The following is a 16,789-nucleotide window of genomic DNA, read 5'->3' as shown; positions in this document are numbered from 1 at the left end:
ATAGTCGGTAAGAAACACAATTTCAGTTGTATACTACACAACAATATTCAAATCAAGCCAAAGATATAAATGTGCATAGTCCTGTGTCAGTCTGTTTGTTTACGTATTCCTGATGCTCTAGTCTACATCCAGTGTGCCCTTACTCTGCATACAAAAGTTCAGGAGGACGCTTTTGGTCAAATCCCAGAGCTTTTGTTCCATGTTTTATTCACACTACACTAAACACTAGCAGCAACACGAAAGCAGGTAACAGCTGGAAGACAGTTATTCTCATACGAAACAGTTTTCAGTATAGCTCTGGATGTCTCAGTGCATTGTATTATTTAAACACTAGAAATCACAATTTTACCCACACTGTTTCTTCGGTCTGAATGCTCTGACTTGGTTTAAGCTTAACCCCTAAAACACAGTGTGGTAATTAAAAAAAACGGATATATATATCTGTTCCCTACCAGCTAGGGGTATTGCAGTATACTGGCATTGATGATAACTGTGATACTGTGATAGAAGTGATACGCTGATATCATGTTAATAGTACACATATGATGCACATAATAATCCAGCACCTCTTAAATCATTTGTGTTTCTAACCGTTCTCGCTTTGTCTGCCTCCCGCAACACCATCTAGTTGCCTTTTCACTATCCATGAAGTGTAACTGCTCTTTTTGTACACTTTTGTGGAGTTATGGTTACGGACTCTCTGCACCTCCGTATGCTGGTATTACTGCCAAAAGAGACAAAACACACAATAAATAAAGTTGTTTTATATATATACATGTATATATGTATATGGACATAGTATATTTTTCCAAATTTTCTTTAGATACCATGATATTGTTATCGGAAACTTTTGGTCGCAATCATCGTGCAGTGAAAGCTGCTATTGTGCCAACACTACTACCAACAATATCTCTTTTCTTATATTAGTTTTCCTTTGTATTAATGTAATAGATGCATTAGTGGAACTGGAATCCACATATTGTATAGACAATATTATTCATTATTTTGCTGCACTACAGGGGTTGGTAAATGTTATTGATCTACTGTCTTCCTTGTCTTTGTGAACTGTGTAGTAAGTCTTCAGTCCAGAGATCGTATTGGTACAGAAAGGCCGGTGGTGGACTGCAGTCGCCTGTTCGACAATGACTTACCCGATGGGTCAGTATTTTCAAAGGTTTTCCTTGTATTTGTGCACAGGGCTAGTTTCTATGTGGTTTTCTGTATATTTGAAAAGCAAGGTATATTGTCAGCAGTAAACAGTCATTGTGAATGTTACTGTCCTCCCTATGAGACTTTCGCCTGGTTCGATACATTCAGAAGGTTCAGCTGTATGCACATCGGTGATCTTCTTTTTGTCCTGCTACTAAAGAAAATAACTTACAGTGTTCTTAGATAAGCATGTCCTTCGTGGTTTCAAAGGTCGAGGAAGGCCTCTTTAATTTTGGTATTACTTTACAACAAGTATGATATTTTCTTACCCGTTTGTCTTAATCTGTCCTGAAACAGCTGGGAAGAGAGACGGACAGCCTCTGGAAGGATACAGTACCTGAACCACATCACACGCACCACGCAGTGGGAGAGACCTACCAGGTACATCTGCACACATACTGCACACACCCTCATCCTCAATGCATCATCAGCTAAGACTCCAAATGATGCATTATATTACAAAAAGTGAGTCATGTTAAAATGTGAGCTTTCCCCTGGCCCATATCATATCATCCTTAATCCCTCTACTTCCCACTGTATGTACAACGGTCATGCTGACGTAATCCACAACAAACTTGACCTTTTACAACAAAGCATCGGGGGTTGTACATTTCCCCACTTCCCTTTCCAGAAAAAGCACTTCCACTCAGCCCAGCGCACAACACAACAATAACAGTCTGTTGGTAATGAGTGAATTGCTGTCAATTTCCTTAGACCCCCACCCCACCCCACTGCAACACACACACACACACACACACTCCTAAATAAACTAGCCTGCCAGTCGGGCAGCCAGGTTTTACTTGGCCCGTGTTCCTGCAGGAACAACTGTCGCCTTCCTACTTGGCCCATATCAGCGGAGCCGTTCAGGGAGTAAGCAAACAAATAACACCACCACCCCCACCTCTCCACCCACTCTTACTACACATCTCCAGTGGCCCTGAGGCAGCATAGTAGAACGAGACAGAACAGACAGGAAATGGTGTAGGAAGGGTTAAGTGGTAGGGCATTGAGGGAGGCGGAAATGGTGAAGCTAAGGAGGAAGATGAGCAGGCAGAGGCTGTGTAGGAGGAAAATGACAGAGGATAAGTAGTGAAGAGGATGAATACCGGTTAAGAGAGGAAGTGGAGATTGAGAGAGGTTTTTCCATTTAAAAAAGCCTTTTTTTTCCTTATTTATAATGTCATGCAAGTATGTTACATATTAACTCACCAAGTACAAAAAGGGAATATTTTTACTGTGTTTTTTTTAAGCAGATGGCTGTGGATGGTAACTTGGTTTTTACTATTCTCACAATTCTTCACGGGTCCTGACTGATGACAAATATAATCTGGTCCATAAGCAAATCATGAGACGACACATTGGAGGTGTAGTTGGGATATAATGGCTCAGAGACTGGAAAGAAGGTGGCATAACTTTGAGAAAGGACTAGGGAAAGTGGAAGGAGAGGTGGGATGTAAGTGAGGGGGGAGAAAGAGGAAATGGGAGTGGAGGGGAGAGGAGGTGGGCTGTGGGTCGACAGACAAGGGTCCAAGGTTTTAGATAGCCAAGGCGTCAGCAACTCTGGACAGCCAGACAGTGGTCAGACATGCTACACACGCACACACACACACATACATGCAAAGTAAGTGTAGTAAGTGTCATGTAGTCAGTCTGTCTCTGGTTATGTCTGCTTATCAGATCTGTGTTCATAAGTCCTGCTTGCTGTTAAGTAGCACAAAAACACACTAAAGATTCTACTGTAGTCCTGTGGGGACTTTGTGTTTGCTTTTATGCAACCCATAATCCTTTAGTCTCAACCATAACCACGAAAAGCATTTTTCTTCTCAAGGACTGATGTATGTCTAGACATCACAAGAACAAATAAACTGGCTACAACTCTGAGTTAACCCTTAGCACACCTATAACACACAGGACCACACTATTTGCACCCTCCGTACCCAGGTTTCTACAAGCATAGGGGGCTACACAGGGAACACGTCCCCCTCAATATTTAGAATACCAGCAAAAACCTGAAAATAGTAGAGGACTTTTGACCATAACTGAATAGAAAAAAGGCACAAATTAGTGCATAAAAACTGCAGGAAATTAAGTGTTTGATGCTTTCAAATTCTTTGGAGAGAACCCCTTAAACCCCCCATTTCATATGTGCCCCCCCCCCCCCCCCCCCCCGTGTTGAAACAGAACCTATGCCCTCACCTGCAAGTACAGGAAAACAGTGCACACTAGTGATGAAAAGACCAGTTCTCTTAAGGAACCCGGTTCATGTCGTTCACCCTCAACCAGCTAAGCGGTTTATAAACGTCTCCCTTAGTTCACCTACCTCTATGTCTAATCTAACATCACAGAAAGTTCACTGAAACCAAAAGTCAGCCACTTATCACTTATTCCTGCAACACACTCTACTATGCATGTAACTCTTGGGAATGTGTTGACAACAGACACTTGTGTGATTCTTGTGTTATGTTTTTTCTGAGTAGTTATAAGAGTTATATGTATGATATAGAAGAAATTGGATCTTGAAATTAGAGCTTAAGATGACACTGCACACACATAAACATGCACACTCTTTCCCAGGCCAGCGTCGGAGTACTCCAGCCCATCAGGGCGTCCGCTAAGCTGCGTGGTGGATGAGAACACGCCAGTGATGACACCTGTTAATGGGGCCGAGGCCAGCTGCCCGCCAGGCGAACAGCGGATCCAGGAGAGACGGGTTCGATCGCAGCGGCATCGTAACTACATGAGTCGAACTCACCTGCATACACCGCCAGACCTGCCTGAGGGTTACGGTGAGGGACGGAGCAGCAACACACACACACACACACACACACACACACACACACACACACACACACACATACACACACTCCCTTCACTAACTGATTACAATGTAAAAATTCAATCTAGTAAAGTAGGCAGGGAATAAAATAGTCTCAATAATATATGTCTCTATGTTCAGCATTTTGAGAAGTGAGGACAGTGTTCTATAAAAAGCATGATGTCGTGTGACATGGTCTTGTTATGATCATGCGATTACATGGGCGATTAATACCCCAGCTGCTAAATCACTGAGTGTATTTTGTGGAACGCTTTGTGTGGCTGGCAGTTCAGAGGTTTCAGAAACATTTAGTAGTTTTGCTGTCGTTTGAGTTTTGGACCTTTACGCTGAAAAGGTATGCAGTTCATGACAAAATCAAATACTGGGAAAACTCTGCAACTCACTGTCAATGAGGTCACCTGAACTTGTATTTACACACCTGTTGAGTCAAGTCTGATGTCTTCAGCCAATGCTGTTAACATGCGACAGAGTTCAGCCTTGTCACTAGTGTTGCGCTACATTATCAATGTTGATGTTTGCTTGTTACTATTAGATGCGTCAGTACAACTACAGTGCAAAGGTACCTCCTGCTGGTGGTCAAGGTGATTAGACTGGGAATAGTTCTCACCAGGGACACTGAGTGAATGCTTTTAACAACAAGCTGGTACAATAGAAAGGCAGCTGTAGTTATAGCAATAAAATAACCTGTGTCCCAGCACTAACCTTCAAAAACACACTATCAAAGACGTAGTTCTCCTTTGGCAGTATCTTGTTTGTAGCCCAGAGGCAGTGATACTTTGAATTATTTGATTTTTATGATGAGAATAAGAGTTTAAATGCCCATTTTATCCTCTTGTTCTCCCTCTGTCTCTCTGCTCTGTCCTCACACACTTTCACTACTAACAGCTCGGTGTTTAAGCTCAGAGGAGGCACTTTAGGTTATTGGCTATTTTCTATGTCTGTAATTCTCAAGCTGAGCTTACTGACGGCATGCAAATATATAGGGAAAATAATGCAGCAGATACACAAGTACATTTTCCATTTTTTAGAGTAAGTCTACTTTTCACAGTCAGCCACAGAGCACCCCACAATACCCACAGAGTCTGTAAAATAAATTATTATTTTAAGTGTGGTGCTGTATGCCAGTGATTTAGAATGGCACTGTTGGACCTGTGCCCCCTTTGAAATGTCCTGCTGTGTCCACTGAGGCTGGCCAAGGTCGGACAAAGTGAGTCACTGATGCCCAACAGCTAGTGAGCTTTCTTCCTCAGCTGAACCCTCTGAACCAGCGGCTGGGTGTGGCGACGGAGCGTGAGACAGAATGAGAAAGAGGGAGAGAGAGAAGGGGAGTGTGTGAGGAGAAAAAGAGAGGGAGAGGTGGGTAGGAAACAAGTTGTGCCAGTAGGAAGTTGGGGTGGGGGGTAGTGATGGATTAGCGGGTGGCGCATATACACATGAACACCACCACGCCTGTGCAGCACACACACTTTGTGCCAACATTCACACACTCCCTCTCCATTCATCTGTGAGCTGGATGGAACGAGAGATCCGACAAGCCAGTGATGAACCATTCTGATTTCTTTCAGTTCCCCCATTTGTTTACAGCATATTATTTTAGTCAGTTTGGAATGAGTGACAGCGTTTTCCTTTCCATTTCCTTTTGGTTTTGGAGATTAATGGGAAGGGATTACTTTCAGAGCACAAACCAACCTTTAAGAGAAAACAAGGCAGCTAGGATGCGTCGAGGAACTCCGCGCAAGGAAAAACACTCATGGAAGTCTTTGATAAATTCCCCTCACATTTTATTTTCCCCATCCTCTTGGGATAGGCCTACTGGAGACTGGAGAGGAACTAATTGATTATACTGGCGCACACCTTAAGAAACTCTTGTCCCTGCAGTTAGCCTGTCACATCAATTATAAACAGACTTCCCCTTCTCCAAAATACACATATTGGCTATCCATGCTTGTACCCACCAGGACCAGACTACAGAACAACAGCAACAGTTCCAACCTCGTTTCACTCCTTCTCTTTTGCGTTTTTGACATATTAATTCCATTAATTTTCTCTCTGTTTTTAGAGCAAAGAACAACTCAGCAGGGTCAAGTCTACTTCCTCCACACACAGACTGGAGTCAGCACCTGGCATGACCCCCGGGTGCCCAGGTAACTGCTTTGCTTTCCATCTTTGTCGTCCAGATTTGTATCTATTTGTGAAGACTTCTTCAGATTCTTTTGATAAATGTTATTAGGACCATAAATATCTCACGAACACATCGTCTGAAATACATGATAAATGCACCGCAGTGCTGACAGCCTCTGTTGTTTTAAGCCTAATATAAAACCTGACATATAATCCCAGAAGTAACAGGACCAAACTGGACTTGACTGGGCTGGATCAGGCCTAATTTCTCACTTAATTGCTCAGGGTTGTGTTCAAAAACAGTCGTTTTAGTCATATTTCAGGCTCAAGCCCGGGTCAGCCAAACTAATGACCTCCGAGTCCGATGTGGAGTTGGAAGAAAAGTTTTTGGACAGATGTTGAGCTGAACACACCAAAGGCTAGTGGTTCTGCATTCAATCAAACTGCTTCACCAACTCTCAATAGCCCACTAGTTAATTCACAAGGGACTTCAGGCTCTGCTATTGCGTTACATTTTTTGGCCAGGTCTCGGTGTAGCTGCTGCACAGCGATGAAGCACATGCATTTAACATCCAGCTCACAGCAGCAACCTCTGGGTTTGGTCATTTTGGACAGAGCTGCTAAAATGAGCCAGTATGTTGTGATGAGTTCAGCGAGGCATGTGCTTTGTCCCCGAGTGATGTGTCCTCACTTCACACAAGGACAAAGTACTCACACACACATACACACACATAGACAAGCACAAGTCGTCCTTAGGCTATAGCATTGTCCCAGATCAGGGCTTAGGTTTCTACTGGCAGGAGTGTCGGTGTACAGGAGAGATGAGGAATCAAGAAATGAGAACAAGTACTTTGTCAGAAGGATAATGGAAATTTTGAGGTTGTTGAGACTCTTCCTCATTTCATGCATCAATCTACATACTACATATTTTGCGAGCATTTGCATGCACCTGACTGTGACCCCTATACCATGACAGTTTGGCACAAATATATGAATCATTAGAGCCCTATATGTTTGTGTGTATGTATTTATAGTATAATAGAGAATTGCACTTGTATCATTCTTGCTGATGGTTTCTATTTTCTTTGTTCAGGGACCTAAGCAATGTGAACTGTGAGGAGCTGGGCCCACTGCCACCAGGCTGGGAGATCAGAAACACAGCCACAGGTCGCGTCTACTTTGTCGACCACAACAACCGAACAACACAGTTCACAGACCCGCGACTATCTGCTAACCTGCATCTAGTACTCAAGTAAGTGTATAAATCACTGATGTGTTTGAGCCCCCAGGACAGTGTATTGTAGGACATTACCTTGGCTGTGTTTAGATTTGTGCCACCAAGGACATATAAAATATTCTTTTCCAAATAAATGCAACAGTCTACTTATACTCCTCTAAAACAGACATGGATAAATATGTCGCAAATCTGTATATTCTGTCAGCAGGATTATTAGCAGCTTTGTGTTTGTAGAAGTAGCTTTACGTTCACACTATCTGTCCTTCAAATGGACATGATGACTCCTGTGTGGGAATGCTGGAATAACCAGCACCAGACTGAAGAGAGGAGTCATTGTTTGTGAAGCTGTGGCACAGACTGCAGTCCTGAATGTCCACCAGCAATGAATTAGTCTGCTGTAAGATTATCTCTGATGGCTGTCTTGGTTTCATTTATCTCACCTTGTATTTTTGTCCTCCTCTTTTTTTTCTTTTCCTGTTTCCTGTCCCTGTCAATGGTCTTTCCCATCCTCCTCTTTCCATCTTTCTCACTGATGCTATCTTTTCATCCATTTCCTCTCACTGTATTTGTCCATGTTTTGGACTTCATCACTGTCCCTCTGATTTTCTTCTCATTTCATGTTTCTCTTTTTTTAATCTACCTTAACTAACCTACCTCTGTGTTTCCTTTTTTTCTTGTTCTGTGTGTTCCTGTCTCACTTTTACTTTTTTAATCCATGTCCATGTTGTTTTCAATGCTCCAAACCTCTTCTGTCATTCACATTCTTTTCATGCCCTTTTCTCCCTCTTTGTCCTTCTCCGTCTTCGTCCTCCCTTCTATCCTCCCATTTTCTCCGGCAGCCCAAGTCCAAATGGTTCCCGCATGGCCATGGACAGCCAAAACACTAACCTCAGGTAACCCCCACACACACAGACGCACACATTTGTGCAGACATACATGTGTGTTCACATACTTGCATGCAGACAATAAACTGTATATGAGCACTTGCACACAGTCTATGAAATACATGCATGTGAATAATGCGATCAGCACACACAGGTTGACGGACGCTTTCATGCACTGACCCTGACTGTCTGTGGAACGCAGTTTCAGCAGCCAGTCACTCAAAGCTTCCCATACACACCTACAGTTACACACACACACACACACACACACTAACACACACACTGTTACACTTTCATGAGAGAAAATGCTGACTGTGATACTTTTCCACAAGGGAATGTCCAATGTTTTTTATGCATATACGTCATGCATAACCTTCGTCAGGGTTGACTTTCATGTGGATGTCATTCAAGTTCAACACACAAGCACACACACACACTGGCTGTCTGTGTCGAGGACTGTCAGTCCATCTTTCAGTGTGTTTGTGCTTCCTGTCAGCAGTCTGCCTACACTGAAGATCGGTTCATAGGCAGCTAAGCCAGCATAGAGGCCTGATGAGGCCGACACCACTTGGGAAAATTATACTGAACACGTGCTAGCACAGCTGCTAGCTTAGCACCAGCTCTCATATCCTCTCCAAACACACATGGGCTAGATACTGAGTAATTTAGAGAAAATGAAAAAACCTGTGAGTTATGTGAATCCCTGATATGATAAACTGAATTCTAGGACTTGGTCGTGTATTTTGGCTGCGAGGGAGCTCCCTGTACTTTCCGCCTGCCAGTGTGTGCGGCAGGAATCATTAGAACAAGAGGAACATAGAGAGATGTGGAGATTTTCCCCTTTGCTTTTTTTAGTGCTTAGTCAAAGCCTCTTTTAATAACAGCGGCTGGCACGATAGACATGTTTGGGAAATCAACATCTGGTCATTTGGTCAAATAGTATCCATATGTGTCAGAACAGCCTCTGGTTGTGAGTTGAAGCTCAGCTATGTTATCCAGTCAGCATCATTAAACTGCTTGTCTGAGTCCTTATTAGGAGAGATTTGAGAGAGTCCAGACAAAGTTTTAGAACTTTGAAAAGGTCAAAATTAATGAGCTCTAATTTCTAATGCAGTTTTCCGTGATACACGCTGATTAATGAAAACATAATCAAAACACATTCTGCGTACAGTCCATGTCACAGCTCTAAATTTGCAATGTCCAACACTTTTTGAACACGTGGACAAATAAAGTTCTTGTGTTTTAGAGTCTTGAAATAACGCTTTTCAGTCCTTAAGGGAACCTGATTTTTATTCTGGCTTTAGGACCATCAGCCAGCTGCGTTTTAAAGGGTGCAAAAGTAGAATTTGACATGGGGGCAGGAAATAATATTATCAGTTGTTTTATCTTAAAATTTCAGTGTGTAAGAGTTAGGGGGATTTAGTTGCATCGATGGGGATTGCAGATTGCAATCAGCTGAATCTTCTCTTAATTAGAATTCCTTCAGTGCTCATTGTTCAGGAGGTTTTTACCAGGAGCCGAATTATCCGCAGAGGCCTCTTCCTCTCCAAAACAAACAGTTCAGGTGATTTAAACCAGCAAAAACACTGAATAAAGCAGTCTTGTGAAAAATCCGTGTTTCTTCTTTTGCAGTTCAGCTCATCAGAGACTGGCCACTAGCCCAACACCTGCTAATATGTGCACATGTTTTCTCTTTTAATTAAGATCCAGATGTTCAGGAGGTTTTTACCAGGAGATGAATTATCCACAGAGGTCTCTTCCTCTCCACAACAAAAGGACCCGGTGATTTAAACTATTATTAACACTGAATAAGGCTGTCTCACGTTAAAAAATTAGTGTTTTTCCAACACTGCTCATCTCAAGGTTCTGCTAACTACGGTGGCCAATATGAAAACGCAAATGGCCCTATGTAGAGCTAGTGTTGGGTTTGTCCGTTCTGGGCTACTGTAGAAACGTGGTAGTACAACATGGCCTTCTTCATTGACGAAGACTCGCTCACTATGTTGATATAAACGGCTCATTCTAAGGTAACAAAAGCACAACAGTTCTTATTCTCAGGCGATTATACACTAGAAAAGTAATACTTACTATATTATTTTTCATCTCCCTAAATCCTACACAATCCTGTTGTTTTTAACACCCATAACCAAAAAACTGCCAACCTTGCTTCTGCCTCAATACGTCTTTTGATTTGAAAATAGTGTACCACTGCAAAAAAGTCTCTGTCAAGAAAAGTAACTTCAGGTAATTGTCAGAAAGCCTCTAACAGTGTTTCCTTTAAAGATGTTTTTCTCAGAGCAGACCCAGAATAGATTAGTGTTGTGCAGTTCTCTGAAAACAAAATTTCTTCCAATTTAAGCCTCTTCTCAGCTTTGGCTCCGAAACACTAAATTTTATTGGGCGTGTTAAATGGTCTCGACAACACAAACGTAATGTTGGATTGTTTACTGGGCTCAACTCTAAACACCCCGATGAGTGACAGCAGGCCCATAAACAAAAACAACAGCAGGCAGAAATACAAAGGCCACATGGGGAGAGACATGGAGGAGACAGCAGTCTGTTTACACACGTACATGTACAGACCCAAGGTGTGAAACTCTGCACATTTGATAAACCACATCCCCAAGTTTACTAATGCCTCTGTTGTATAGAGAAACCACTTCAACTAACTAGTCAAACCAGTACTATATTCTCCCTTTTCTACCTTGTCTTCTAATCATCTTTCTGTCTTTGTTCATTTCTTTTTACCCTCTCATCTCTACACCTTCCCTCCTCCTGTCATCTCCTCTGTCCTCTCTCCTCACTCATTCTCTCTCCTGTGTCCCACACCCTCCTCTGTGCTCCAAAAACTGTTTAAATTATCAGCCTCTCTGCTGGTTCAGTGTCACGACATCTGTCTTTTATCAACGCCAGGGTTTAAGAATATTTCACCCAACATCATCCACATAGATCCACATAGGTTCCCCACCAAAAATAATGGATGTAGCTACTGTGACATTACCCACTGGTTTGTGGATTCCCATTTTGAACCCTCTAGTTTGGCATTTCGGCTGTTACCATGTTGGTGTTTTGGAGGCAGAGGTGACCATATTTGGGCGAGAGGTTGGTGCAGTGGAGGAGCGAGGGGTGGATCTGACTGAGAGGCCAAAGACAGTCACTCAAAGCAGCCCCACACGTAATTTTGAGTAACTTTAAGCTTTAATAAACTGTAATCAGGTAAAAATTCACCCCCTTTTAGTTGTCATGAAGGGGGATATAACCATAGAGACCATACCATTTTTGTACCAGGCTGTAAACATGTTTGTTTCTGCTGTAAAGTTTGGCATTTTGACACGGGGGTCTGTGGGGTTTGACTGGTCTGGAGCCAGCCTCAAGTAGCCGTTCAGAGAACTGCACTTTTTGGCACTTCTGTGATGGCTTCATTTTTCAGCCCTGGAGGTTGCTGCTTGTCCACCACACACACACAAATGTATAGACGCACATCATGAGCTTGCTATAATGCAGCAATGCATTGACCTCTTTCCATACAGAGAGATTGAAGGTATTGGTTGTAGTGGGGTTGCGTGATAGGGGCAGCTGAGTGCATGGTATTTTGTGCTGGTGTGTGGGGTTCAAGCAAAAACGCAACTTTGTTTTTCTTTAGATGGTTACAGAGTCGTATGGATGGTGTTTTGATGTTGTTTAGAAAAGTAAGTATACTGCCAAGAGAGGAAATGCAAAGGAAAATTTCTCCTTCATAGTGGTAAAAAGAAAAAGCACTAAGCTGCTGTGCCTCCGTTTCCCTTGTTACACTGAAAGATGTTTTCATTAGTGTTTGTGTGCATCTTTCTCTCCTAAAAGTTCTCGCTCTTTCTTTTCTGGCAGACAGACACAAAATCAAAAGAATAAAAAAGTAGTTGGCAAAGGAGAAAACAGACGTGGTCAGTCAAACACATTTAGCTGCTACAGGGGAGAGACTTGCCTTAATTAAGTCAGCGGAGAGACTGAAAAAACGAAATGTGTTGACTTGAAATAAAAACCTACTGCAAGCAGCGCCGTCAGCCTCGACCTGAGGAGAGATTGATCGCAGTAACAATAAAATAATGAAAGACTGTTTCTTTTAGAGGAAACCATTGGATGCCGAGTTGTTAGACAGGAAGGTTGACTGAGCTTCGGGGTTACCTAAGTACGCCTGGTGTTTTGTCAATACAACATAACTACCTCCTTGTATTTGTGGCTGAGCGGCTGCGGCTCAGGAGGTCTGACTGGTCGTATTTTAAGCACAAGGGTGGCAGTTTGATTGCCAACTCCTCATGTGCTCATGTTGAAGTGTCCTTGAGCAAGACACTGAACCCCAAGTTGTTCCCGATGGGCAGGCCAGTGTCTTGCATGGCAGCTTCACCATCCCTGTTGTTTGAATTTGTCTGTGAATGAGAATTGTCCGTTATAAAACCCTCCTTTAAAAAAAAAAAAAAAAAAAAAACAGTTGAAAAACTTTCCTAGCTTTTCTATGGTATTATTTTCCATGGTATTCTGTAAATGATACTCATGAAACCTGTCAAATTTATTAGTTTGACTACAGCAACAGCAGCTTCAGTGTCATTTTTTAAAAGTCACATATCAGACTTGCTGACACTGTCGTGCTGCTGTTTCTTGAAATACAAATACAGTTTTTATCAAATCTTAAATGCATTTTTCTTAATTGTCCTGCCAACAAAACTGCACTATTTTTTTTACTTACTCAAAAATCTTGTGTATTCACCTTTTATCTCTTAAACCATTTTGTGTCTCGGCGTTATTTTTACTCCCTGTCTGTGTAAACAGTTTGTGTTTTGGCGTAGACCAGATTTGACATTACAACACTGAGTCTGCAGTTTGCACCTCAGTCTGATCCCCCAGGACGCATCTTGGTTTAAACGTGACTCAGACGGCCCCGTCGCCGTTGACCTTAGACTAATGAAGGCCTTGAATTGTCAGACAGTCAGACACAGCTACATTACTGTGGTCTGCCACACTGTCTCTCACATACTTCGCTTCCTCCCTTGCACCAGCACATAGTATATGTCTGAAAGATTACATCAGTGTTTGCTGAAGGTATTTTTAGTCGCTGCTGGATTTGGGTTTAGTGGGCATCAGCAGGTATTTTCCCAACCAAGTTATAAATCATCATGACATTTATATCAACATCTGCATTGATGTTTTAAGAAGTGATGATTATATATTATATTATATTTGGTACATTATAGCTGGGTGGTGTATTTAATCTGTAGAAATATAAATATATATTCAAATTGTTGGGTTAGTGACACATGTGATACAGTATTTGACATATCTACTGTACTTTTTAAAGCTGACGTGTGACTTGATGGTAGAGTAAATGCCAGTCGTCTAAACAGTATATATAGCAGGGTAAATCTGTCTGCATGTAGTGTATTAGAGGGCCATCTGTATAGGCGTGAACAGGAGTACGGGGCCGTGGTCGGGCTAGTTGAAAGCTGAAATCCATACAGAAAGAAATTTACTCTTTCTAAATGACTTCTGTTTTATTCACACACTCAATGTACTGCACCGTGGAGTCAGTGTGGTCTCATATGCTGTGCTCAGTATGAGTTATATGTCAAGTCAAAGCAGAACGTACAGCCGATTGTTTTCTGCAATTGCGATATCTTGCAAAGCTTTCATTTGTTATTCTCAGAAAGTGTCGTCAAATGCAACATATTTTCATCAGCAGGCAGTCTCATCACTGCAGCGTGTCTGCTGCTGGTTTCCTGTACTTCCTGTATTTTTGAAACCAATAGAAGTGTGCAGATGTTTGGTAGCTGGGGAGAATGTTAGAGATAGAACATTTACTGGCATAATACATGTTGTCCAAGTAAATAATTCTGCACTCGCATGCACACAGTTTGACTCCACGTTCTGTTAAATCGGCTTCAGTATTTGGCCAACCTCTCTGTCCTCTCTTGCTTTTTAGGCAAGTGTAAAAAGAGCAGGGCACCAGCTGATACTCGGACTCATAAAGAGCCCTTTGATTCTCCGGGGGGGGGGGGGGGGGGAGCAGAGGGGGTGTGTTGGGGTGGCTGGTGTGGCTTTAACACCACTACACCTACTCAACACTCATTACAGCCCACCTGTGCCAGCTGCCATGGAAGAGAAGCACACTTTCTCTCACACACACAAGCACGCAGCCTTGCGCTCTCATGCACTCTCTCACGTAACACACACCCAGTCTGCCTCCCTGCAAACACAGGCAGAGGATGGAGGCCTATCATGACTCGGCAGGTTCAGGCGCAGGTGACCCAGCTCTGGCAAATGCTCACTCCTTCCTTTCTTGACTTCTTCAGCTTCTTTTCCTCCCGCTCCTTCCATCTTGGAATAACAATAATAAGATCCTCTGGCTCTTATATTGAATTTGAAATTTATATTTCTCCCTGAGTAGTATTTCACCCGAGCTGTCACAGCAATAGGAACCTTTTCTCTCTTTTAGCTCGGGCAGATTTTCAGCTTTGCTGTGCTTGTATTTTCTATATTTACCATCAAATATGCAGAGCTCGTCCCGTTAGGAAACCAGAGACGATGAACTATGTCGAAACGTATTTTTAATTACACCATGCCCTCAGAAAGAAAAAAGAAAAAGTGCGCTGAAATTACGCTTTATTATATGGTTCTTGAGCCTCCCAGCCAAAAGCAACTCATTCCATTTTGTTTTAAGGCCATCTTTTCTTCCCCTCCTCCTTCCTAAAGTGGTTTTCAGGACTGCTCTGCTGCAGTCTTACCCTTTCTTTGACATGCTAGGAGCTCCAGCGCCTGCCAATAAAATAAATAGCAGCGGACTTGATTATACAGGGATAGACTGGCGAAACACTGCACCCGTTTAGTTTGGAAAGCCCAAATAGACGAGGCCTTTTTCAACCCACTGAACCAGAGAACCCAAATGTACAAGTGTCGGAATAAGTGGGTGGCTATATGCTGCTACCTTAGAAAGTCTCCTTTCCTTTTTTGTGTGCCAATTCAGTCTTTGTTTGGCCAACAGCAGCCTCGACACTCCACTCCCTGCGGAGGACAGTAGCCTCTTTTAAAGAAGTCCTCTGCTGGCTCAGCGTCTCCTCACAGGAAAGTGAGGGCTGCTGTCCTGTTTGAGGGAGAGATGGATTATGTTTTCACGAGGCCCACCCAGGCATCCCACCACCAACACCACAATGAGGGCTGGAGTAGGCCAGAACTAGAACACTGACCATGGCTCACCTTTTGCCAAGATTGTATTTTATAGTTGTCTCATCTTTTTTTAGAATGTACAGGCCCTGAATGGCAAGAGAGTAAAAGGGGATGAAGGTCAGAAGCTACGTTCTTTGAACTGAGTTCCTCAGTACACTGTGCAACAGGCTCGCTTCCCAGCTCACACCCTTTCCCACACTTAGCCCTCTTGTCCTGAAAATTGCAAAATTACAAAACAAGGCTGCACTTTGACCAGGCAAACATGACCTCAGAGCAGCTGCTGGAATCTACATTTATCAGAACCTCGATTGCAGCGAAGACAAAGGCATCCTCAGTGCTTGTGCTAGTTGATGGCAACAAGCCTGGACGTTTAGAAAAATGTTGGCGTTTTTCTCCCCCCTTCACCTCAAAGTATGAGGAAGGGTCCAGATGATGGGAGATCTAATTGTGGTTGGTGTAGGGCGGGGATACCTTATCAGCCTTGACTGTCAGCTTTTTTACATTTGACAGGAGGTAAAGCTGTCGTCAAATAGAAAAGAGTTACAGAGAGAGATAAAGCTGGAGTAATGATTTCGGGGGAGTTAAAAATCCCCTACACTCAAAAATGTGTTTTTGTCATGTTTAAGTCCCCTAAAATGTCTGACCTTGATAATACTGACTTATATCTGGGCAAAGTTTGTCGGTACTGTACTGAAGGGGGCGATATCATTGCACATACCTAAAATTGGAGATTCAAATGTACCCTGGGTGAACTAGATCGCTGTCTAATGTGCAGACGCCGGCAAACCTGAATCCTCCAGCCCTGGGCAGACTTATAACTCCTAATATAAAAATATCAGCAGACAGACTGTATCGTTCTACAAACTTTGATTAGACCTCTGGTAACAAACAACATGACACATTGCTAGTCGCTGATTTTGTTGCAGTACTGACTCCTCATCTGAGTCTGGGTCTGACTGAGGCTCAACATGTATGGCTGAATCTCTCTGCTGTTTCTTCTAATGCTTGCCACTTGTTGCAAACTGCTCTTTCACTGGTCAACCTAGTACAAGCAGTGCTGGAGAAGGTGAAAACAAACCTACAGAAGCAGGGATGGTGGAAGCCAGATCCAGAATTTCTCAACAAGGGAGAAAGAGTAGATCAGCATCTGCCCTCTTTTCAGAGTTCTTTAAAAACTTTTTATGTGGGCAGTGTTAAACGGTGTTAAGCAAAGTATCGATTATGACAGAGTCTTTTTACATACTTTAAAACGTGCCTGGAGGGGGGCTTTAAAGTTGGATATTTTAGACTTGAAGAGAAATGTATAACGGA

The 16,789-nt window shown here is 42.7% G+C and overlaps 1 protein-coding gene across 1 annotated transcript in view; it reads left to right on the top strand.

Annotated features, from left to right (window-relative positions):
* LOC117255527 (E3 ubiquitin-protein ligase SMURF2-like) overlaps positions 1 to 16,789 on the top strand; it is a 72,593-nt gene that overhangs the window by 47,541 nt on the left and 8,263 nt on the right. Inside the window, exons 5-11 of the mRNA XM_033624528.2 lie at positions 1 to 7; positions 1,074 to 1,158; positions 1,507 to 1,590; positions 3,784 to 3,995; positions 6,105 to 6,189; positions 7,260 to 7,418; positions 8,243 to 8,296. The exon at positions 1 to 7 is cut by the window's left edge and continues 59 nt beyond it. Coding sequence (XP_033480419.1) covers positions 1 to 7; positions 1,074 to 1,158; positions 1,507 to 1,590; positions 3,784 to 3,995; positions 6,105 to 6,189; positions 7,260 to 7,418; positions 8,243 to 8,296 — 686 coding nt within the window. The remainder of the gene's footprint in view (positions 8 to 1,073; positions 1,159 to 1,506; positions 1,591 to 3,783; positions 3,996 to 6,104; positions 6,190 to 7,259; positions 7,419 to 8,242; positions 8,297 to 16,789) is intronic.

This window comes from Epinephelus lanceolatus, chromosome 3 (genome assembly GCF_041903045.1).
Source record: "Epinephelus lanceolatus isolate andai-2023 chromosome 3, ASM4190304v1, whole genome shotgun sequence".
Classification (NCBI taxonomy): Eukaryota; Metazoa; Chordata; class Actinopteri; order Perciformes; family Serranidae; genus Epinephelus; species Epinephelus lanceolatus.
Note: the sequence above shows the minus strand (reverse complement) of the source record. Positions and strands in the feature narration are given on the sequence as shown.